Source organism: Equus asinus, chromosome 10 (genome assembly GCF_041296235.1).
Source record: "Equus asinus isolate D_3611 breed Donkey chromosome 10, EquAss-T2T_v2, whole genome shotgun sequence".
Classification (NCBI taxonomy): domain Eukaryota; kingdom Metazoa; phylum Chordata; class Mammalia; order Perissodactyla; family Equidae; genus Equus; species Equus asinus.
In genome coordinates, this window is record NC_091799.1 from 63057012 (window position 1) to 63082155 (window position 25144).

At 39.7% G+C, this 25144-nt stretch overlaps 2 protein-coding genes across 11 annotated transcripts in view; one reads left to right on the forward strand and one right to left on the reverse strand.

The window, feature by feature from the left end:
- Nucleotides 1-13564: 13564 nt before the first annotated feature.
- SMIM15 (small integral membrane protein 15) lies at nucleotides 13565-17555 on the forward strand. Of its 5 annotated transcripts, XM_044772105.2 has the most exons (4): nucleotides 13565-14120; nucleotides 14302-14361; nucleotides 14774-14914; nucleotides 16011-17555. In XM_044772105.2, the coding sequence occupies exon 1, from the start codon at nucleotides 13596-13598 to the stop codon at nucleotides 13953-13955; it is 360 nt and encodes a 119-aa protein (XP_044628040.2). In that variant the 5' UTR covers nucleotides 13565-13595; the 3' UTR covers nucleotides 13956-14120; nucleotides 14302-14361; nucleotides 14774-14914; nucleotides 16011-17555. The 5 variants fall into 5 exon arrangements, with proteins under 5 accessions (XP_044628040.2, XP_070375729.1, XP_070375730.1 ...); XM_070519628.1 differs by having other exon boundaries at nucleotides 13565-14361; XM_070519629.1 differs by lacking the exon at nucleotides 14302-14361.
- A 4125-nt stretch (nucleotides 17556-21680) lies between these two features.
- The window catches only part of NDUFAF2 (NADH:ubiquinone oxidoreductase complex assembly factor 2), a 149310-nt gene continuing 145846 nt past the window's right edge, over nucleotides 21681-25144 (reverse strand). For 5 of the 6 annotated variants that reach the window (XM_014865774.3, XM_044772113.2, XM_044772117.2 and 2 more), the window contains one exon: nucleotides 21681-22003. In XM_014865774.3, coding sequence (XP_014721260.2) covers nucleotides 21752-22003 — 252 coding nt within the window. In that variant the 3' untranslated portion in view covers nucleotides 21681-21751. Of the gene's footprint in view, nucleotides 22086-25144 lie in introns of all 6 variants that reach the window. The other variant, XM_070519627.1, reaches the window with a different exon arrangement.

Sequence of the window (25144 nt, forward strand, 5' to 3'; positions counted from 1 at the left end):
TTCAAAGATTAAAAGTGCTCTTCTTTCTTTTCCCGAACATATTCCTAGTTATATGAGTTAACAGAAAACAGGCAACTTTAAGAATTCAATGTAAAATTTGTTTTTAGTGAAGGGCAAGTAACAGTAAATCTAAAGGTAAAATGCCAAGCAAAATAGGCAAGTTAATGCACTGACTTTATGCAGATGAGAGTTATCAGTTTTAAGCTTAGCCCTCATTTTAGAGGAAAGAGCCAATGTATTGGACAACATTGAATGCTGACCTCAATAATGAAAATTTAAGCCTTCATCAAAGATCTTATCAATATAAAAGGATTCATTCGTCTTTGGACTACTTACCATTTAATGCTAAGATGGCAAGTTGAAATTGTTTAAAAGCATTTAACAAAACTACACAAAGTACTAAAAGACAAAAGAAACACTTATCAAGGCACAAATGACTTGTACTCTTGGACATGATGGTGATAGCACATTTACACAAAACCCTAAACTTTAAATCTATATTCCAACTACGATACGCCATCTCCCAAAAATCAATTAGTTTTTGGTGCTGAGAGAAAGAGCTAGCTTTCCAGATTAAGAGTACTGCCTTTGATAGCACTTTTTTCCCTGAATCATTTCCTAAATATTTGTTAAAAAATATTAGTAGCTCATAAAACCTGACATGATTTTCAAAAGGATATGGTCATAAAGCAAGATTTTTTTAAAGATGTAACAGAAATTGTGTTTTAAGTACTTCATGCATGGGCAGAAATGACTTATGGGCCATCTATTGTAGTTTGCTTTTAAGATGATTAAACAGCACTGTTGGGGGGGAATCTGCCCTTTCCTTCAGCTGAGATGGCAATTCTTAGTGACGTGATTATACTCACTAAGACCTAGAAGATAAAGCCACGATCATCTACTATCATCCAACATAAACAATTCTGTGTCAACCATTGTGAGTTACAGCACACACGAGGATTGAAACTAGTGACCTGGACTGTTGAAGCTCTATAGCCCTTTAACCATGCATCCCCTGAGCCATCCAGTTTTCATGGCCTACACACGCTTATTTGGGGCTTATGTTTGAATTTATTAACCTTCCTTAAAAGATGGCTCAGATGGCTGCCAAACTGAGAAACAGGTTGAAAACAGACAGGTTACCTAAAAATCCAGTAAGTTTTCTCTTCATAGTAGTATGAGCTAGCAATTCTAAAACCACCTTCCATGTATTCTAGCCTTGAGCAAATGAGTAAATATACTGAGGATAATGGCAGTCAGGTTTCTGTCTGTTGAGGGAGTTACAAATATGGAAAAGGGGAAGACTAGAAAGTAGTGACAGACTGGAATTGAGGGTATCAGTATAAACTTGCCATTTTTAACAGACACAGAGATAAATATAGATTTTTGTATATGTATCTGTCTGCTGAGAGGGACTACAAGCAGTGATACAGAAGTAGCAATGAATGAACCAAGCACTTGTTTCCTGAACACCATTCTCCATGAACAGAAAGCAGGGCTCCCTGAAGAAACAGCTGATTCCAGGGCTGGGGAGGGGAAAGAACAAGATGAGCCCGGAACATCTGATTGTACCAAAAAGTAAGAAAGGGCTCAGAGAATGATGAAGATGTGACACATCTCGGGCTCCTGCCATACGCAGAACCCATTGTGGAGCTCCCACTGGTCAAATATGGGACAATGAGAACATCCAAATAAATAATGACAGTAATGGATTTTAATTTGTTGACTAAGAATCCACGAGTCCATTTGCTACAAATAAATGAGTGGGGAAGAAGGAAAAACACTTCCTTTTATTAGAATGTCAACTAATAAATATAGATGGAATGATGGAGTTAGAAAATCAGTCCCTCGCTTGGATAGGGACTGTGAGGAGGGGCAGGATGAAGTGTCCCATGGTCAAGTGCTCAGTCTCCACATGGCCCAGTGACATGCCAAGAGCTGCTTCTCAATGGACAGACAATTTTCTGCTGCAGATGGCATGACTTTGCTCCAGAATCCCAGGGGGCCTGTGTTGTGATTCTCCCATTGGACTTGCAATAACTTCCACACTGCATCTTTTCCCACCACTACCACCACTAGGGTCTGCTGGATCATATGGTCCAAATGTCAGTCAGGGCTGCTTGCACTGAAGCCTGGAACTGTTGCAGAGCCCTTTCCTGCTCTGGGCCCCATTCAAAGCTGGCAGCCTTCTAGGTCACTTCATATGTGAGCAACAGCATTATTCCTAGTTATAGAATGTGTTGCCTCCAAAAGAAAAAGAGGTCTACAATGTGCTCTACTTCCTTTTTTGTGATAAAGGTTTCAAAAGGCAGCAATTTGTCCTTCACTTTGGAGGGCTATCCTGACACTCCCTTGACCACTGGACCTCTAAAAACCTTACTGAAGGGCTAGCCCAGTGGTGCAGTGGTTAAGCGCACACGCTCCCCTTTGGTGGCCCGGGGTTCGCCAGTTTGGATCCAGGATGTGGACATGGCACCGCTTGGCAAACCATGCTGTGGTAGGCATCCCACACAGAAAGCAGAGGAAGATGGGCACGGATGTTAGCTCAGGGCCAGTTTTCCTCAGCAAAAAGAGGAAGATTGGCAGCAGATGTTAGCTCAGGGCTAATCTTCCTCAAAAAAGAGTTAAAAAAAATAAATAAAAACCTTACTGAAGTGGCTGGTCCCTAACTCTGCATAGTATTTACCTCCCATCCTCTGGGGTGCACGTACAGTACCAAGGCCTTTAGCATATTAGCCACCTCTTGCTTGTCTGTCCAATCCACATGATGTTGTCGATAAAATGGACCAGTGTTGTGTTCTGAGCAATATTTAGGTGGCTCATATTTCTTCATGTTCTATTATGACCAAGGATGGAAGACTTAACATAGCCCTGAGACAAAACTCATTCTAAACGAATATTGCTGACTGTTCATTGTGAATGTGAACTGTTTCTGATCCTCTTTTCCAACTGGAATGGAAAAAATGCATTGCCAGATCAATGACATACCATGTGTTTGAGGCCTTATTAATCTGTTCTAGCAACGAGTCCAGCAGAGCAGCTGTGATGACGGTTCTTACTTGGTTAAGTCAGCAGTAGTTTAAAGTCATTCTCCAGGATCCATCTAGTTTCTTTAGGGGCTGGACTGGTAAACTAAAGAAACAGACTTGGCACCGGCACCCCCATATACTTTATGCCTTAAATGGTGGCACTAATCTCCATCATTCTCCCAGGATACAATATTGTGCCTGATTTACTATCTTGGCAGGAGTGGGAGGCAGCTTCAGAGGATTCCATTTGGCAATCTGCACTATGATAACTCTTACTCCACAGACCCGGGACCCAACGTGGCAGTTACTCCAATCGCCGCATATATAGATTCCAGTTATGCACTTGGAGACTAGGAAATGACCACTGGGTGGCTCCATGGACTCAGTAGGCCCACTCTGAGAGTAACTTTAGCCAGAACACCTGGTCTGATAGGCTCTCATTCTAACAGGAAGGCCGTGATGGTGCTTTAGATCTCCAGATCAATATCAACTCAGATCCTGTGACCAATAGTGTCAACAATACCTGATTATTTCCCTTTTCCCAGTGTACAGTCACTCAAATAGATGCCAATAGAGCCCTTTGGGGGCAAGTGTCATGTGTTTATGTACTTGCCATAGCGTGGTAGGGGTTCTTCCTCCTAGGAACCTATCCATAGTCGGAAATCAGTTCTGAATCTGAAAATTGTCTTAGGTCTGTGAATTAAGCAAGGGATCAAGATTTTCATTGCAGTGACAGCCCTCAGCCTCCTTTTTATGGTATTCTTGCTTTTTATGGTAATAGATGTTAATCAGTACCCCGTGGACTCCCTATCTATTTTGTCCTAAGGAGACTATGCTCTATTAACTGTCTCTCTTACTGAGCAAGGGCTCACTGCCTGACACTCAGAGAAGCCAATACTATGGCACCAGCTTTTGAAAAAAGAGCGAGCTTTATTGTGAAGTCAACCAGCAAGGAGACAGAAGGCAGGGCTCCAATCTCCCCAATCCAAGGTCTAGGGCAAAATTTAAGGGGTTCGGGGGAACAGGCTGGCATGCCAAAGCACTGGTAGGGCAGGTTTCCACTGGAGGGCGTTAGACTTGGCCATCCAAGGTAAGGTATGGAAAGGCAGAGTTCAGCACAGGATCTTCCTGGGCAACGGACTCCTCACTTTCGAAAAGGCTCCAGCATTCAGGTTTTGCTCATCCTCCAGGTTCCGCAGGTAAGAAACATTGGTTCCCAAGTGTTATTTGAAGTTAAGATTTTCCTCCTCTGTGCATACCCAGGTTACACGATTTACAACTTTGGCTCTGTTGTACCTGCAAAACTAGATATCCTGTTATGCTTGAGGACTGGTTTGAGCTGGTCCTGCGGTTACAACTCCATAACTCTTCGTGGGTCAAGCTCCTTTGGTTGCCAGAATGACCTTGCTAGTCATTATGGTAATTGTGGCCTTCTAGCTTCTGGCAGTTAAGCAACACCACCCAGTCTCTATTATTCCCATGGATGTTAACAAGCCATCTCTGTGGCTGCTTCTCCCACCTCCACCTCTGGCCTGCAGAGAGAACTACCACCAAACTTCTCAGTTATGCTAATGCCTCTCTCATCAGTGCTTTCCTGAAGACCTTGGGTGAATGGTGTGTTCTCTGGGCCCTCGCTTGGAGCATAATGCTGATGGGTCTTCTGGCCTTATCTAATATATCCATTCCAGCTTGCCCACTTTGCTTAGCCTCTTTATTCATTCCTCTACAGTCTGCCAGTGCAACTCAGACATTTCTCACTTTACTGAGAATTGCCTATTTTCCCCCTTAGTTTCTAAGAGCCATCTATTAGCAAGTTTCCCCTTACCATTGGAGTCTATCTTCTCAGTCTTGGGCTGCTATAACAAAATACCATAGACTGAGTGACTTAAATAGCAAACATGTATTTCCCACAGTTCTGAAGGCTGGGAAGTCCAAAATCAAGGTGCTGGCAGATTTGGTGTTTGCTGAGAGTCTACTTCCTGGTTCACAGATGGTGGCCTTTTTGCTATGTCTTCACGTGGTGGAAGGGACAAGGGAGCTCTCTAGGGCCTCTTCTATAAAGACACTTATCCCATTCATGAGGGCTCCAATCTCAGGACCTAATCGCTTCCCAAAGGCTTCACCTGCAAATACCATCACCCAGGCATTAGGTTTCAACATAGGAATTTTGGGGAGACACATTCAGTATATATCAGGATTCTTGCTGGGGTGCTAAATTCCCCACACCTGATAAAGTGTCCCCAAGTGAATGAATTCTTGTTTATCCAATGTCACATTCATGCTCCCTTGAACAAACACCTTTAAAATCCAATCCCAGGAGTCCACCCCTGGTTCCTGCCAGCATGTGCCAGTTAAACCTTGCAATTTTCTAGGGAAATAGTGTCTTTCCTTCCTTAACAGACCCAGTATGTCCTAGCTGGGTTATGATGGGATTTAACCCAGTTATTGGCTTGGTTATTGGCTAGTTATTGGCTTGGCAGCCAGGAAAGGAAGAGGGAGGGCAGTGTAGGAGAGGAGGGCTATTTTCTTGGTGGGGGGAGGGGGAGAGGCTTCTGCAGCATCTTCCAGCACAGCAAAAATGCTGGTTCTCACTGGAGAAGGGCCAGAGGAAGTCGCAGGGGCACCCACCCAGATGATCCCATCCCATGTTTAAGATCCCAGGTTTCCCCACCTTCACATTAACAGACCTGCTCTGTTATTCAATACTCATTCAATGCTCAAGTGTCTTTGGAGCTCTGTGACTCCAGTAATTAGCTAGCCCTTCAGCCTGTGGTTCAACTGAGTCTGTCCTTCCACTACAGGTGATAAAGGAAGCTGCCTCAAAAGCCCTCCAGCTCTCACACTTAGCTATCAACTGTTTGTTAATAGCTCTGTTCCTCATTTCCTTCTGCAGTGCTTCAATACAACTTAGCAGTAATCAGCCAACTCAGTTGTCTTTGTAGGTATTTATTCCTCCCATATTTTTCAAATATGTGTATAATCACACCTACCACAGTTCCCCTCCACTGGGACATTGTTCCAGGTCAACTGGTGAAATCTTTAGGAATTAATCTGCAACCTTACGCCAGGGGTGATGAGTGCCCCACCTACCAACCAGGGTGGCATCTTCAGGCTGAGTAAAGGATGAGCTTGTCCCAAATCCCATTTTAGAGGCCAAGATGGGATTAAATGTGTAAAGTTTTTATTAGGGGGAATATCTGTGAGAGAACATGGAGAGGCAGCTAGGCAAGTCTGGGTGGACTGTCAGACCATGATGCAAGTCTAACCCCAAGTGAAAGGGAGAGGGAAAGAAGGTTGGGTAGAAGTGTCCTAAACTGCCATGTAGCCTAAGCAAGGCTTGGCAAGGTAATGGAGGAGTCCTTGAGCCCCAGCCAGCCATCAGAGGAGCCCTGTGTCTCCCCCAAACAGGCCTTCCTTAGTATCTCTGCCACGTTCAGCCACTGAGCTGCTTAAGAACTGAAGTCTTGGCACATAGTGATGAATTTCAGAGCACAGCAGAGGCCCTTGGTCAACTGAGCTCCTTGTAGTGGGGGTCTGTGAGGTACATTCTCATAGCTGCCTCATCATCCTAGCAAGAGGCAGAGCTGGGATTCAAACCAGATAGTTTGGTCTCAGAGTCTATATATCAATCACTGCACTAAGAAAGCATCTCTTAGAGCTGCAGGGGTCTGAAATAAATGGTCCTCTATCGTGTGGAAGATTTATACAGCAGGTCGGGCCAGACTGGTAAGAATTATTAGGCTCCTCTAAGGAGTTTGTACTTCATTCTACAGACAATAAAGTGGGGAGAGGGGCACATCACAGATTAATGTATATGAATATATTCCATATGCATTGTATATACACATGAATAACTTACAGACCCATGTGTACCTTTAGTTTCCTGTGATATAAAAGGCTTTAGCAGACTTGAAAAGCTGCAACAGTGATTCCTGGACTGCGTATATGGTAAGACGGTCAAAAAGTGCTGGCAAAGCACTCATACTCTCTAGGACAGAAAAATTTGAAAAAAAAAAGGACTCAGACAAATCCATATTCTATTACTTGTTATAAAATCTTACTGTGGTACAAGGCAATCAAAAATTCATTTAATTTTTACTAGTTTATTACTAGTATTGAAACCACTTAACGCTGTGTGTCAAACAGGCATTTACAGGCTAAATGAAGAACTTAACCACTATAACGTAATTCCCAGGGAACCTGTGTAAACTCCCAACACTGAACTTACAAACAAATTCTATAGAAGACAACCTGTTATAAAAAGGAAGCTACAAATTTATTCATGAACTAGTCAGTGTTGCAAAAAACAGGTGTTATTAATTCTATTTTATGGACATGGAAACCCAGGCACGGAAACATTAAATGATTTCTTTGGTCCATATAACGAGATCAAATATGAACTAGAACTAGAGAGTAAACCAGATTCTTATACACCTATATGTATTAATAATACAAGTCTACATTTGCAGTATAGTCCTACAATCGAATATTAAAACCTACAGATGAAAAGAATCTCAAGAGAACGTTGGTCTCACTTTCTGTATGAAAGCAGGTACTATTATCGAGAGTGCGAAATTAGTTGATCAAGGTCAAATCTAAAAGTTAAGGAAAACTCCAAATTCAAAGCTTTTATAAAGTCATCATACGCACCACTATTATTTATTATACTTCAAGAGGACGTATGTGAATCAGAAGGGAGTTTTTGGATTTCAGACTGTTTCACTTCCTGACTTAAAGCCTAAGAACATAAACTGTGAACTCAGCAAAAGCAATCTGGGACGAGGATATGTCTCTAAGTGACGATTTAAGGAACTATATTTATAGCCTGGCACCAGGAAATTTTTGTTCACTTTTTAAACTAGATTCCAAATATACGCATTATACCCCAATGGCTATTTAAGGCCAAAACTGGCTTTCAGAAGTACACTTTAGGATGCAAATACGAACAATGATTTCCTACGTTCTCAAGTTCTGAATGATACGGTTATAATACAGAATTTTAAAATAAACACAAAGATTAAACATTGGAAGGATTTTACTAGCAAATAACTATCCGTTACATATCAAAAGTCTGTAAAGGCCTGAGTTTCAAACACTTGATCTCCAGGCAAACTATACGATGCCTTATTTCACCAAGGATTTGAGGTGACTTACTACACGCACATACACAATAATAACAGATATAGAGCGCCTGTCCTGGAAGAGTATATTTAGAAAGAAATGCAAGTATGCAGGTCAGGAGAGATGTTAACACGGATTTCAATTTGGTTCTTGAGCTTCCTGATAGCCAAATCAAAGAGGCGCAAAATTCTTACTATCAAAAAGTGGTTTCCGAAATTTTTTTTAGAGTCACATTCCAAAATATCTTACCTGGGACTTGTTATAAGGGTATGACACAAAGGACAATGTCCCTGACAATATCATATAGCAAATGTGGTTAAAATGTGGTTAATATTGTTACTTCGGGTAGCTTGCTGAGGCGAAGGTGGGCGGTATCAAATTAAAACACTACTTAGTGCAGGTGACGCTGCCTGCAATACACACTGTTCTTGCACTGAAGGATTCTCATACATGGATTAGTTTTCCCAACTAGCAGCAATTCTTATTTAATGGCTAGGAGACCTCAGCACAGGAATAAAAGATTTGACATGGCTGACATAATTACATCATTTAGGGAGAGGCCGAATATTTGAACCTCTAGATCCAGCAGGAAAGCTTAGTGTCTCTCATCACCTTAACAGGACTGCAACCCAAGGCTTCAGAAGGATTTACTGGAAATTTTAACCCTCCAAAAGGGTGCCCTCTAACTGCAAGGAGTAAGTTTGCTCCATGTGCATGTATAGTACATTCTGGAGATACAGAATTGTAAACAGTTCTGGTGTTAAAAAAGCAGAAACACACAAGTTCCAGTATGTGAAAAAAATTCTATAAACTACCCAAAGAAGTGATATGTAACTGCCTGTACTGACTGTTCTCAAACACACGGAAATGCTTCTAAAATGTATGGAAAGGCCAGGGGCAGCAAGGTATAGTCAATGACAGAAGCAGCTGCTATCTAATCTACGTCTCTCCCCTGCAGTCTGCAGTGGGAATCATAAAGCTGGAAAATAGCTAGAGAGGACATCTTGTGTGGACATACACTCTCGCCCCATTTTCAAAGATCTCTATTTAGATCTCTAGTCTAGCTTGTTCTTATCTCAAATCTTAGCACCTACAGTCTAGGACTAATTCCTTTTATCTTATCACTGAAGATAATGAATCACTACGTTCCTTACACATACATGGAAATCATTAAGCAACTAGTCTTCTTTCATTAACAAGATAACCACAATTATTTTTACCTTTCCCCAAACATCTTTATTTACTAATCTTTAGACCTCTTATGGGGACACCCCTTATTACTTTGAAAACATACTACAACAGTTTGGTACTTCAGTACAAGCTTCACAAATTCCCAGGACTTAGATTACTGCATGATTCATTCAAACACTAACAGTTTTATGTGTAAGTAGCAATGATCTATCTCAGAATCAATTATTCAAAACAATATTCTAAGTACTGGAGTAACTGATCTCATACAGCTTACAATCTACAGGGAAAAACAGACAATAAGCCAGGGAACATGTAAGATGTCAGATTAAAGTGCTGTGAAAAGGAAAGTGATGGCATACAGAGGGCTTTTGTGAGGAGGGGGCACCTGATCTGAAACCTCTGGGAAGGCAGTAGCCCTGGAAAGATATGAGACCAATGTTACAAGCATTTTTTTGCTAAAGTAGGTTTAACTATTCTGTTATATATTTATATGCATTCCTTCTGAATTATATAACCCTTCAATTCTCCCCACCGAATAAGAACCCTTGTTCTTATTTTGAAGACTAACTCTATCTTTTAAAAGCTTTTCATTATCTCCTTAATTGGTGTATTGCATAAGTTTAAGAAGCATGCCTTCTAATTTAAACAAGTATTCCACAATAATATCAGCTAGCTAACTAGTTTAGAATGTATTCCTGCCAAATTACATTTAACAGTGGGTGAAAAGTAACAATATTTGAAAAAAAATTCTTCGTGTTACTGATAGGCCTAAATGAATTTTCTAGAAAATAATAATTTGGTGATGCTTTGTAGGTAAAACAGGATGAAAGCAAATTGGCAGAGTCTGACCCATTCAGAAGACAAGGCTGAAGGGAGGATGGAAGATGCAGTGAATCACTGATGGGCTGGTCTAAGCAGTGAAAGGGCCCAACACAGAAGTCAGAGGTTGACAGACAGGTCACGTATGTGGGATGAGGCAGCAAATCAGCTGGCAGGGTTGGAGAAACCCTCCACATCACACCAGCTCTTTGAGACATGCTGCCACCACGTGGGCGATAGACAATTTTGAAGTATGAGAAGATTTTAGTTGTGATTATCAGTTAATTAACAATTATACAATCAAAAAACATACTTTCATCTTATGAAATCTGCATTTTTTGCCAAGTCCTTGGACATTAAAAAAGAGCATGGATTTTGGCCAGATGTGTTTAGAATTCTGCTCTACTTTTTAAGTCTTTGGTTCCTTATCTGTAAAATGGGCATAAGAATACGATCCTGTGGAGCTGTGCAGTCTCAGGATTAAGTGATAATAGATGCGAGGCATCTAGCCCAGTACCTGGTACACAGTAACTACTCAATAACTTTAAAAAACTATTCTTCAGGGGGCCGGCCCTGTGGCCTAGTGGTTAAGTTCTCGCACTCCACTTTGGCGGCCCAGGGTTTCGCCGGTTCGCCTGGGCGTGGACATGGCAGCGCTCATCAAGCCATACTGAGGCGGCATCCCACATGCCACAACTAGAAGGACCCACAACCAAAATGTACAACTATGTACTGGGGGGCTTTGGGGAGAAAAAGGAAAAATAAAAAAAGTCTTTAAAAAAAATTATTCTTCTTCAGTATGATCTTCCAAATATCACTGAAACCTGATTATTGTTTTTTTAATCACATAAATGTGCCTATCAAGAAATGTATTTGCATTGTGTTTCAAGGGAAGGAAAAAACTCAAAATAAAACTTAGGGAAGAAATCAATTCCAACAAAATAAGTCAAATATGTGAAGTGTTACTGCAGAGAAATAAGCACAAAATGTTGAGCAGGTAAGAAAGCTCTCAAAATCTTTAGTCAAGTCTGGATTATTATAACAGAATCTTATTCAGGTTTCACTCATTCACAACTGTAACAAGAGTCAGGATAAAACGTAACTTTGCATCAACCAAGGGAAAAAGATTTTTAAGCAAACAAATGACAACGATTAGGATTTACCTTCTTAAGAGAAAAAACTTAGAATTTTTAGGGCTCCATCGTAATAAGAGTAACTAGTGTGGATGGGGATGGTCGTTGTGATATGCTACACAGGAATTATTCTTACGCAAACAAAAGCCCTCCTTAATTAACAGTTAAGGTTTAATAATTAATTTGGTTAAAGTTACATGAATGATAAGATTTTATCTTAAAAATAAATAGGAGCAGACCTTATTTCCTTCTTATTCTAAGTGGGTGTTCTGAAAGACATTTGAGAGAATAAAAACCCAGTTAAGAATCTTTTCAAATAAAGAATAAGACCTTAAGAAAACTAGCTATGAGGTTTCCACTAAATTCCTTATTCTGCTGCTGCTTACGAAGCATAAGCCAGAAAAATGGCCAAATCCAGTCCTACTGACAGAATTTTAAAGCTGAAAGAACACCAGCGATAACCTAGTACACCTTCCACATACAGAAGAGGAAACAGGCTCAGAGTGACTTAGAGGACGCCGATCAGCAGAGAGAGCCTGTGAAGCTCAAGGCACAGCTAAGGCTCTTTACTATAGAAAGTAGTCCACAGTATCCGAACCAATCCTCACGACGCCTTTTATTAAGGCAACGCAGGCTGCGGGAAGGAGCTCAGCTGTAGCCAGTCCCTACACTATTGCCGGGTTTGCAGTCTGCCCTGGACCCGGAGGCCAGATCAGTAATATTAGACCGTAAGGGTACGGTCTACACTAGCGCTAAAGAGCTACAAACGCTTCCTCCTTAAGCGCCTTTTCTTCCGGCCCAAGACTCCTATGCTTTTAACAAGGGGTCCTACAGCCGAGCAAACGACGGGGCAGGCAGTTAAGTGGGAAAACTGTCCGTCCATGATCAAAATGAAGCACACACACACTGACCTCTGGAGTGGATGTGGCAAAATAAATTCTGACCCCCTCCTGGAACGACTATTTGGGCAAGTTTCTAAAAAGGACATCAAGTTACCTCCAGCAGGTAGTTTTCAGTACACATAATCCAGTGCCTGAGTCTGCTTTCTCTGGCCACTACAGGTACAGGCTGGGTCCCAGGAGCACAAGCTCGGAAACCATCATCCAAGTTTTCAAACAAGAACGCGTAAGCAAACAACTGCTGCTAATACAACATACAAACATTAACATATGCCCCACGAACAGTTTTCTGGATCATCAGATTATTTGCCAAAAGCCGGCTCCGCGGTAAATAATAGTTACTGTTGTTATACCCAAACGAGTTATACATGACACAGCTTGCTCCTCAGAGAGAACATTCTACAGTCTTTCAAGAATGAAAACCTGCTTTATTTGGCACACAACAGTGAAGAGGTCTTGCAACATGTGCAGAGGTAGTCAAACAGCAGTTCAGTGCGAGCCATCACAAAATTTGGTCACCGACCAAGCCAGAGCGAATCTCCCAGCTCCTGTAGGTTAGCAGACAATATTAACTCACTTTCTGCTTGTTGACTTTTGCGTCCCTTTTATTTGTGTACTGAAAGAACAGGTACCTCTGTGGGGACTCTACGCCCAGTTTAATTATTTATTAAGTTTATTTTGGGCAGGTATCGATCACTCCTTTCTTAAGTGAGTTAGATTCTGAAATTAAAAACAAACAGAAAACAACAAAACTCCCTCTCCGGCCAGCATGGATGCATTCTCCCTCAGTGGAGGCGCCACGGCCCAGCCGCCGCTCCGTTTCCTCCACGAGGCTCGAACTCTGTCCCACCAGATTCCGAGAGCGGCAGGGGTGGGCTGTAACCAGAAGGCACTCGCCACAACCTTCAGGAGTCGGGGCGTGACCCTCACCTTGACTCTGGGCGGTTTGTGGGGACCAACTCCTTCCTTGCTGCCGCTCTTTGCTGAGTTTCCAGGGGCCCCAGACCCGCTGCGGGACCCTCCACCCCCACCCCCGGGCCTCACTCCAGCGGCAGGGGACTGTTTCCCCGCTGACCTCGGGGGCAGAGGTCGAAGGCCCGCTCCCGGACGCCGGAGGCCGGCCCCGGCGCCGCCGCCAAGCCCGCGCGGCCTCACCTGCCTCTCCCCGGAAGCCCCAGCGCCGTCCCGCCCCGCCCCGCCTCCCCGCCCCACGACTTCGGAGTCGCGGTCCCGGGATCCGCACGGCAATGGCGCGGCCGGAAACTGGCCCCGCGACTTCCTCGGGCCGGATCCGGGCTGCGCCGGGCCTGTGGGCGGGGCGGGGGGGCTGCGGCTTCCTCCTTCCTGCTTCCGGCTCGGCGGTGAGGTAGGAGTCGGGGTCCGAGGCCAGGGTCCCGGTCGTCATGCGTGCGAGGCCGGAGGCGGCGCTGCCGCTGGTTCTGCCGCTGTCGGGCGGAGACGGCGGCGCGGGCTCCGTGAGCCGCGCCAGGCCGCGCTCGTCAGGGCTGCTGACCGGCAGCGGGGCCCCGAGGGCCGGGCGGCTGGGGGGTGGGGCAGGCGGACGGAGGCGGGAGGCCAGTGCGGAGGGCGCTGAGACGCCGCGAGCTGCAGCTCCGGGCGCGGCGCGGGTCTGGGCCGGAGATCACCCCAGTCGTCCCATTTCAGAAGGAAGAAGAGTAATATTTACCCTGAAAGTGTGGGAGCCGCGGGCGCTTGTGTCCGAAGTTGGGGTGCACGGGACGTGTGTGGCCTGTGGACAGTAACTCCTTTCTTAGTGTTAATGGCTGAAACTTTGCCATAAACCAGGTTATTCACTCCCGCTTGACTTCAAGTGCGTTCCTGATCTCTGAATCTTGCGTGAGTTAGTTCATTACTGGGCTGGAGAAGCTGAAGAAACACGGATCTCAGTGGAGCCCAGACCCGACTGTGTGCGTGGGGCCGTACGAATTCTGGGGGGCTAGGAGATTTAACAGTGTGTCAGCCACTTTAATGTATTTTCAGTTGAAAATATGAAGAAACCGTGGAAGGATATAATTAAAACCAGCGACATTAGTTTTCTTGAAGTGATGAGATTGTGGGTGATTTTTATTTTGTTTTGATTATCTCCAGATTTTTCTATAAAGAACACGGATTGTACGATAGGGAGACCAAAAAACCCTTTAGAGTAAGGTGAGATGTTTGATTTTGTAATTATGTATCTAATTCTATAAATGAGAACATTTTTAGTATAAAAAGTTGAAGATCTGGGAATGGATATGCTGTAACATTATGAGTGAGCCGACTTGTCTTTTAATATATCATTGAGCTTCATAAATAATTTTATTGTTGAAATAGGTAGCTTTGTGAAAAACTTGATTCTCCAGTAATTAGGATTTTCTTACAGGGCATTTGCAGTTGTAGTAATTATTTTTCTTTAAGTTAGGAAGAAAGAAAGAGATAGGAAATGTCTATAATGTGCTAGGTAATTCTACATTTTATTTATAGGTTGCATATGTAGAATTGGGAAATTTTCCATTTAAAATTGTATTGTAATTATCCTGAAAGTTGCAACTTAAACTTTCTTTTATCTATTCTTTTCAAGCCACTCAACATAGAGAATTTAAATCTTCTCTCAGAAGTGTATGGTAGAGCTCAAGAAGACAACCAGCCAAGGGTCATCTGAAGTTCTGATTGGCTCTCTGATAACCCAGGACAAAGTTAGAGAGAACTGCTCCAGCATAAGGTAGATGCTTTTTAAAATCCCAACTGAAATTGTAAGTGACCGTATATACGCCCCTTCCTACCCGGGTATTCTAATTCTCCACTTTGAACAGGGGCTGACACAAACAGGAAAGGTTGAAAAACCTCTGGGGCAAAATAGAAAATCTCATTCAAATCCGTACCGTCCTCATTTGCCAGATGGCCCTCCCTTACCACCTTGAAATGGAACAAAATACATGTCACCTGTTAGGGTTAATTTTCTCATTTATTAAATTTATTAAATTATGTCCTCAGAGCTGAAATGAGGACATGAAATAGCATGTCACATTTTGCATTTATCTCTTAGCATATGAATGCAGATATTATCATGGCTCCCTTACCTTTTCCTTTTCATTTTTGGAAACAGCCATCCATTACCTCCCTTCCTCCATGCATTTAATATACTCTGAGGCTTGTCCTTTTCAAACACCAAATTTGACAGTTCATACTTTTGTTAATTAGTACTTCATGGTATTAAGGCTGTGTCAAAAAATGATAAACAGGATTCAGCTGTCTCCTGGAATGAGTGCATAAAACTCAAGATCCTTATAAAAGTCTGCTGCTAAATAAAGTGTGTCTTGAATATAGGAGGTATGTGAGAATGCACAGTCCTTATCACAGATGCCACATGGACTCTTTTAAGTGTCACTCTTCTGGTGTCCTAGTTGAATTCTTTTTCCTTAACTAATTAGTACTTTGTGTGTGTGAGGAAGAGTGGCCCTGAGCTAACATCTGTTGCCAATCTTCCTATTTTTGCCTGAGGAAGATTTTTGCTGAGCTAGCATCTGTGCCAATCTTCCTCTGTTTTTTTGTATGTGGGACACTGCCACAGTGTGGCTTCACGAACGGTGTGTAGGTCTGCACCTGGGATCCAAACCTGCGAACCCCAGGCTGCTGAAGCAGAGTGTGCGAACTTAACCACTATACCACCAGGCAGGCCCCTAATCAGTACTTTTTAAAAACAAAAAACTAATGAGTGCTAATGGAATTCTAAGTTAATTGATTGTATGATGTAACTTTTTCAAAATTTGATTAACCACATAGTCTTTTTCTCTTGTCCCCCCACCTCTTTCCCTAAGACCACTACAAAGATGTTTGATATAAAGGCTTGGGCTGAGTATGTTGTGGAATGGGCTGCAAAGGACCCATATGGCTTCCTTACAACAGTTATTTTGGCCCTTACTCCATTGTTTCTAGCAAGTGCTGTACTGTCCTGGAAATTAGCCAAGATGATTGAGGCCAGGGAAAAGGAGCAAAAGAAGAAACAAAAACGTCAAGAAAATATTGCAAAAGCTAAACGACTGAAAAAGGATTGAAGGAATGAACAGCCGGCGCAAACCAGAAGAAAATCATTTGGAAAATTATGAATTTGGAAGGGCCCCACTAGAGTTTCTTCTCTGGATTTTATGACAGTATTATTTAGTAAAGGAAGTCTGAGCTTATGGAAGAATCACGTTCTGACCTCTTAATGTACTGTGTAGCAACTGTTAGGTTTTGGTGTAAAAGTCTGTGGACAGTTCTTGTAAATTGGCATTTATTATGCTACAAATTCTTTATAGGTGACCTAGTCATTTGCCATTTTGCAACTTATATACTGAAATGAAAACATCCTGTGGAGAAAAATGACTTTTCATTATGAACTCCATTCAAATATGGCTTAAAATAGGGTCCTGGTCTAGATAAAGGAAATTAAGAATGTAAAAATCAGCATTGTCCTCTCTGAGTGAAAAGTATGCTTTGGTTTAAAAGAGATACAGTAAATTAATTACATCTTTTATCATTGCTTATTTCTTGGAATAGAATCATTTCTGGCTTTCTCAAAGCAAAATAATGAGTACTTCTATTTTCTGCATTTTTCTGATGTTAGCCTTTGAGATACTGGTAATTATTGGTCATTTTGCATTTTTTAAAATCTAATTTTATAAAGAATTCTCTTATTATCTTGACTATGTAGAATACCACCTACTGGATGTAACAATTTTTGTACTTATGGACACTGCCATTTTCTTAGATGACTCGTTGAGTAACACTATGATTTAAAGCTTGCAGTAAAAACCCCAAACCTTGTAGTACCTTGGAAGCACTTTATTTGTACTTGTGCTAAGTGGAAATGTGAAGTAGTTAAAATGTCTTATCAGATAATTTGCTGATTATATAGATACCACTTTTGTTTTCTATTCCATTCATTGTTTTAACTCATGGTGGTAATGTCCTATACTGTTTGATCAAACAGGTTCATGGTGAAAATTAAAATTTTGATTTCTTTTGAGGAACTTTAAGTCAGATTTCACAAGTGGTAAACAAAAGCTTAAAATTTGGAAAAATTTTGTTGGGCATACTAGTAATTGGGTGAAAAGGTAAATTATGTCAAAATGAGAATGTGTTAAAATTCAAAATAAAGAGCCAAAGGATATTTCCTTCAGTTAAGTAGTAAAACTGGATTTTTTTACTATTAAATATGGCTTTTATAAATGATTGGTCCAATCATTTTATTCATTGTATTTAATATCTTATTAACGTTTTCCTCATCTCTGATAATTTTAAATTACAAAAACTTATCCAATAGCTTTAATTGAAAAATGAAACTAGATATTGAAATAAATTTGATACTTTTTTATAAAGAAGTCCTGGGTTTTTGTTTTTTGAGGGGGAGGTAATAATTCAGTAATTCATGGAAGTTAGACTTTTTAGAGGGTTAAAAATTTCATTTATAACTAAACATACTTGTAAAAGTTGAGGGCAGTGTTTCTCAAATAGGAGAACCTAAGGACCCCTGAGAATGTTTATGGACTGGTTTGAACAACACTTATTACAGTAGCCCCCCACCCCCATCCGCGGTTTCAGTTACCAGTGGTCAACTGGGGTCCGAAAATAATGTTGCATCACAGTGCTTATCATTCACTTCACTTCATCTCATCACCTAGACATTGCATCACTCACAAAGAAGGGTGAGTACAGGACAATAAGATATTTTGAGAGAGAGAGAGACCACATTCACTTAACTTTTATTACAGTATATTGTTATAATTGTTTATTTTATTGTTGGTAAGTTCTTACTGTGCCTAATTTATAAATTAAACTTTATCATAGGTATGTATGTATAGGAAACAACATACTATATATGGGATTTGTTACTATCCAAGGTTTCAGGCATCCACTGGGGGTCCTGGAACCTATGCCCCACAGATCAGGGGGAACGACTATACTATTATTTTAGGTTTTTAGGTCGTCAGTTCCTGCTTGGCACCAGTGTAATCAACATTACATCTCCAGGCACTGAAATAACTCATTGTTATCAGTTATTCAGGTGATGGAAGATATATTTTTTATATTATCATTGAAATTAAATCTTTAAAAAAAACCCTTGTATACAACTATTGGCCCTCGTGGGTCTGCAGAGCCCACTTTAAGAAAAACTCGGTTAAGATATATTCAAAATGTGTTTTGAGCTTCTGCAATCAAGCTGTTTATGGAAGGAATTTATATACGTATGTCTTGCTTATGGCCACATTTTAGAGTAAAAGTACTGAAGCAAAAGATATTCAACATAATTCTCAGTTATCTACTAAGGCTGTGGTTCATTGATTCTATTGTGACAATTTAAAGGTATTTAAAAGTCTATTTTTCTATAATTTCTGTTAAAGTCTTAACACATGCCAATTTTGTATTTGTTTGACATAGGCCATATTATTTCTTCAGTTTTTCCCAACATTTATGGGGCCTTTTTATACATGTGAGATCAACAAAGTTTTATCATATTTGTATCTGTATGTTTGCGTGTGTATGAGGGAGGAGGGATGTAAAATAGAGACTATTGTGAGGTTTGGGATTCTTCAAAAAGATCAATCTTCTTTTATTGTAACATAGGACTATTGTTGAAATAATCCCATACACTATTATCCAGAATACTAATTTAAAAAATTGCCTACCTATTTATGTTGTTTTTGAAATTCTGAGAACTAATAACAGTCAATATCCTTTTTATGGCTAGTTTTGGGGAAAAAACAAACAGGCTGCCTGTAACAAACATTTTACAAAAAAAAAAAGTAAGTTTGTGTGTCAGAATTTGACCATAGTGTCCATGTGATAAAGTTCAGCATGGTATTACTGTATCATATGTGCAAGGACATTTTTTATTTCTTGAAATTACAGTAAGCAAACTGGAAATAAGCTTGGGAAGCTGTGAGCTGGAAACCCAGTGTTGAGATAAATTATAATTGACAGCTCCTCACCCATTCCTTCTTTGCTTACTCATGAAGTAAAGGAAAGTGGCCAAGGGCATGTTAGACTTCATCTAGTTTTAAGTTACAAGAAGTTTGGTTCCTATTTGGAAGTGATTGTTTTTATGTTCGCAATTGGTTATAAATTACTGATTTCCTTCATATCTGGAATAAAGATACAAGGACAAATTCTGTATTTCTCAAACATTCAAAGGGATTCCATGTTCAAATACCAAAAGTTTGGGAAACACACGGTAAAACTTAGGATTCATTCCTGCATGATTTCTTGGAGTCTTAATATGACTACCATAGACTCCCCTCACCCTGTTTTTCCCTAAAGAGCACAAATGCAGTCTGAGAAAGCCTGGTCTAAATAAACTCAGGTTAAGGTTTAAATAGTATGGCTGACGAGACAGCATTAAAAGCAATGGTATTGGTTTAAGGCTGAGTAAATTAAGAAATAAATGACAGCCAGAAATCTGTTAGAAGTAGAAATGGAAAAGGTAACAGATAATGGGGAAAAAAATTATTTCCTCCATTTTTGTTGATTTTTAACTTCAAATACCCAAGGCATAGCCAATAGGTTAGACTTACATGATTAAGTTCGACAGCCAACACATTTTCTATATTTAAGCAGTTCATATAATGCAATAAGCCCATTACTGAAAAAAAAATGCTATATGCATGTATAGCGAGGCATAGGAAGTCAGGATTTACCTCTGAGGAAGTACTTAAGGTACTTAAGGTATATATGACACTCTTTATTTCAAAATGAACATTTTTACTTTTGAAATTAAAAATTTGCATAGATTTGAAGTCTGTCTTGAAGAGATGAAGAAAGACATTTTCATTAAAACAACTTGTAAATGCCCCAAATATAACTATTTAAAATGTGAAATACAGTGGACAAGCTAATATTTTATTTAATGCTTTAATTCTACTTTCCATGTTGTCTGGCCTAAAAGCCAAGTATAAAAGAAATTGTTTAGAAAGGCAGTCTTAATTAGGCCAAGATTAAGGGCCAATTTTTATGTAGGACATTTAACTCTGTTCATATACCACCTAACACTCAACCAGTCACACCTAAAAAAATGTTAAAAAACCCTAAAAAAACTTGGAGAAAGGAATGTGGATGGGTTACTACAAAGTTCATTCCCACTTCTCAAAATCCCTTTGAAAGTGCATGCTCTACTAATAATGGTGGGCCAGGGTCATCATCTTACCGTACCAGAAGGTATTTTCCCACAAGGACTCTTGGCTAAGATTTTCTTTTGCTGCTTATGTAAAAGAGATATTTTAAAATGAAAACCATGAAAATTAAAATTAATGTATATTCTGTCATATGTTAAGATATTTATAAACAGACTGGCATTTGTTTACAAAAGATGTATATGGAAGATAACTAATAAGCTAATAGGAATTTGGCAGAAATATTCTAGCATGTTACAACATTTTTCCTGTAACACACGATTTAAGAACATCTTAATTTACAATCAATTATACTACAAATATTACCTCTTTTTATACTGTGTAGTGGCTAGTTCCTTTTTTGCCTGTACGGTAAATGTAATATTACTTTGTGATGATGTAAAGAGACAGAATGGCTAACCTGATATTAACGGGGCTGCTGGAATGTTAGTATTATCACCTAGGAGCTTTTTTGTCATTCAATAAGTATGTTATGGTGATTACATTTGATTACTTGTTTTAGTGTAAAGTTTTATAAAGTTGTATTTTTCTGTAGTTTATTTCTCAAGCAATTACAATTTTTACCCTCTATTAAGTAAAAATCTTAACCTCTGTGTTTTTAGGAATTCATTGTTAACATTTAACCAAGGATTTCCTTGTATTATTCAAAGCATTAAAATTTGGGTCACTTATTCAGTACATATTTATTGAGCACCTATTATAATGCCAAACACTGTGAGAACTCTATATTAGAATTAGAACTCTTTATTAGCAACAAAAACTTGGCTGTGTACTTCAGAAAATGTATGGCCCTCCCTTCAAAAATACTTTTGTATAAAATCAGTGTTTTCACATTATCTTCTACACTGTTCTTCAATATACAAGCCACTGGAATCCTCACTCTCAGTGCAACTGCCTTCTGAGAACCCTCCCCCGTTTTCTCAAAGTAATTTTTAATGTCATGGAACTCCAGCTATTATACCATTTCTCTGTTCACTTTCCTTTCAGACTTTGGTGATGGACTGCCGACTTCTATTGGTCCTAATTCCTGTCTTCAAACTCTAACCTCAATCCCATCATAAGCTAGCTTCTGTCCCATCTACTCATCAAGGTCTTTATGGTGTCTTTTTCATTTATCAACCAAATTTTCTTGGAGCAATGCAAGGAGGGAAAAACTAGGCAAATTCATAAACAGAATGATGACTAAATCAAGTGAAGGATTTTAAGTCTAAAAGAAGTTAGGTTTCTATAGTTCATCACCTCACATTTCTTACACATACTAAAAATGAATTCTTAAGTGCAATGGAATAGAGAACTACTGTACAGTCAGAAAATACAAAGTCACTTTTTACCTCTTTTATTCATTAAAGTAGTCACATACATATAAATGAAATGATTTTACCACACTGCATTCATTGATTGTGGCTCTTGCCATCTTGTGGCATCCAGGATCCTGGTTGAAAGGTTTTGCCAGTGCTGGTGGGAGCTGCTGAGGGTTCTTCCTTTCCAAAGTACGGAGCAGAGGCATGCCCTTTAATCTGAGTTTGCACTGGTGGAGCCAAGAGTTCCTCGTTGTTCTCTTTACTAAGGAGTTTTCCTTTTTCATAAAAATCTTTGCTTTTTATTTTTATTTCTTCTCTATATTTTTCATTCTTTAGTATTTCCTGCATGTATATAAATGGAAGAAATTATTAAATTTCTAGTTAGAAGTAAACCCAAACCATGGGTTTTATGAAAATAAAATGGCTAATAAAAAATAAAGTACATATATACATGATACTTGCTTTGCATTTAAATAATATACAGGTATGTACAGGATAAGTTTAAAAAAGCTATCTGATTATACACCAGTGTTATTTGAATTAAACAGCTCTGTCCTCATATACTGTAATACAAAGACATGAAGGACCATGAAATAGAAATATTTACTATCCAATAAGTGAAACAAACTATTTAACATGAAATATTACACAAGACCATAATAGTCACTATCAAAAATATTCTAAGCTTAACAGCTATTTTCTGCCTCAAGACTAATCACCAGTGATTGTACTTTCTACTGAAGTTGAAGTGAAGGTGAGATGGCCTCAGAAAGATGCTCCTACCAGTCTGACATTCTCTGTGAGAATTAAAACATGGATGCTAAGGCCACTTATTCTATAGTGCCAGAACCAATCCCTAACTATTTCTCTTTCTCCACTGGAGTGGTATAGCAGTGAAGAGGAGGATAGGAATGGAATCAGAGTTCAGCACGCCCTAGAGACCAGTTCCAGAGAGGCACTCTGCTATTGGAAATGCATCCTCAGTCAGTGCAAGCACTCTGTGCAATGCAGTGCTGTCCTTCAGATTTGCTATTCTATCTGTAAGAATCTATACCCCAAATTACAAAGACTCTATTGCTATATTTCATTGAATACAAGACCATCAAATTTAAGAAGCATCGTTGTACATGTACCACTAAAAAAGGCAATTAAACTCCTTCACATATCCTGATTTCAGACATGTTAAAATTTGAAAAGATGTGCATCTTAAAAACAGATGAAATATAGTAATTACATCTTTTATCTTTATTGATTCTCTCTTCCTCTTTTCTTCAATCTTAATGATTATTTCTCAATGGGTGAAATTTTCTAATGTTCTTTTTGCTTATCTGTATTTTCTGATTTTTTTAAGAACATGTCATATATAATATGAAAAAATGTGAAAATTAATGTAACTGACTATCATCTGACAACACTGACAAAAACAAGTTCTCCCAAGTTCTTTTTTAATTTAAACACTTTTAAAAATGACACTTAAAGCAACATCTGGGTTTCGAAATTTTTTTTTTTAAAGATTGGCACCTGAGCTAACAACTGTTGCCAATCTTCTTTTTTCTTTTTTATTCTTCTCCCCTAAGCCCCCCAGTACATAGTTGTATGTTCTAGTTGTGAGTGCCCCTGGTTGTGCTATGTGGGACGCCACCTCAGCATGGCCCAATGAGCGGTGCCATGTCTGCGCCCAGGATCCGAACCAGCGAAACCCTGGGCTGCTGAAGCAGAGCGCACGAACTTAACCAGTCTGCCATGGGGCTGGCCCCTGGGTATCTAAATTTATGATGCAACCTGTCTGTTTCTACAGTGAATTTCAAGTAATAATAGTTCTTTAAAGAGGTAAGCACTGATATTTAAAATAATGGTTTATACCTAAAGGAAAGAAAAGAGTTTTGGGGGTTATAGTGTTATAGACTTTTAGTTTTAGACACAAAGTAGGGCCCATCTAATGAAACTTCCCCCTCAAAGCAAACATGTGAAGGAAAGAATACTTATAAATATTCTTGTAATTTCCTCAACATAGACCAATTCCCCATGAGTAGTTTACGTTAATAACCACAGTAACTATGAGTCTAGGAGCAGTTGCTATGAGTGAGGGTGAGAGTAGCCTGGCTTTGCCTTTCATACCCCCTGTAGAATTCTCAGGCGAGGTGACCATACATCACAAAGGAAATCCATCAATATGATCCTGGAAATAATGGAAGTAGATGAAAATCTTTTCCTTATCTCCACATTCTTCAAGACCTTCTATGAACTGCTATGTCTTCGTGGAAGCTCTTTCTCTTGAGCAGAATGAAAGGTTCAGGACTGTTGAAGTGGCACTAGGAACCCACCACACGGGACAAGAGGCTACTGAGAAGTGGGACTGCAGCTTGCTTTGTTGTGGTATAAGGAGACCAGTCGCATGGCCTGAAGCTGCCCATGCCTACTTTCTTTATTCGGCCTCTTGTGCTGCAGTTTGACAGCTCGTGCAAGCCTATGCCTTTTGCATAAACGGAGATGGAGGGCAGAGAGCTGTTCTTTCTTTTTTTCCTGCCTTCACATAATTTTTCTTTACTCACCATTATTCTGCCAAGTCAGTTTCTTTCTTATACCAGCTATTTAGGCAATGAAAAGCCAATCTGAGTAAGTTACTTATTTTAACATATGAAGATGGATTAAAGATTTCAGAGTTGAAAAACATGGAGACTATAATTTTTCCTAGAAAAGAATTTCCTTTTTGTCTTTTTTTTTTAAACTAATTGTTACCAGACTCCTGCTAACAGCTTCCAGAAAAATTAAACAGAACATAAATCACTTATGAAAGGAAATCTAGTTTTGTAAATATTTGGAATAGACAAAATGAAAGTAGTTAGGTAGAAAAAACAGGAATTTGTAGATTTAAACAGAAATTATTTCATAAGAAAGCCTGTTTTACAGTAGAAACTACCACAAAGCTAGGATTTTCCCTTAATGTCCTTGGAACAATATCACCTTAAGTCTCAATATGTTTATCAATAAAAGCAGTATGTTTGGTAGCAAGTAGGTCTTCCTTCACATAAATGTTTATAAACAAATATTTATCCTTCTACATACTGCTTTTCTCCCTGTCAAAAAATATTCTTCAACATTTAAAAGAAAGAGAGTTGTACGGTATTTTATCACTTGCATTGTGCCATGATTTACTTAACGACTACCCCTATTGTTTCCAATATTTCACTTTTTCATTTTAAAAAATAGAAGGGATGACCATCCACATAGATAGTTCTTTGAGCCAAACAGACATAGTTTCAATCCCAAATCTACCTCTTACTGGCTGTGACACCAAGAAAGTCACTTAACTTCTTTCAGTCTGTTTCTTTATCTGAAAATGGGAATAAAGTGACTGTGTACGCATGTATAATTATTTACACCTCAAATACTCATCTGTGTACTGTTCACATTGTTAGGTCTTCTGAAAGTTTCTTAATAGTGCTTAAGAACATGGACTCTGAAGCAAGACTACCTGCATAC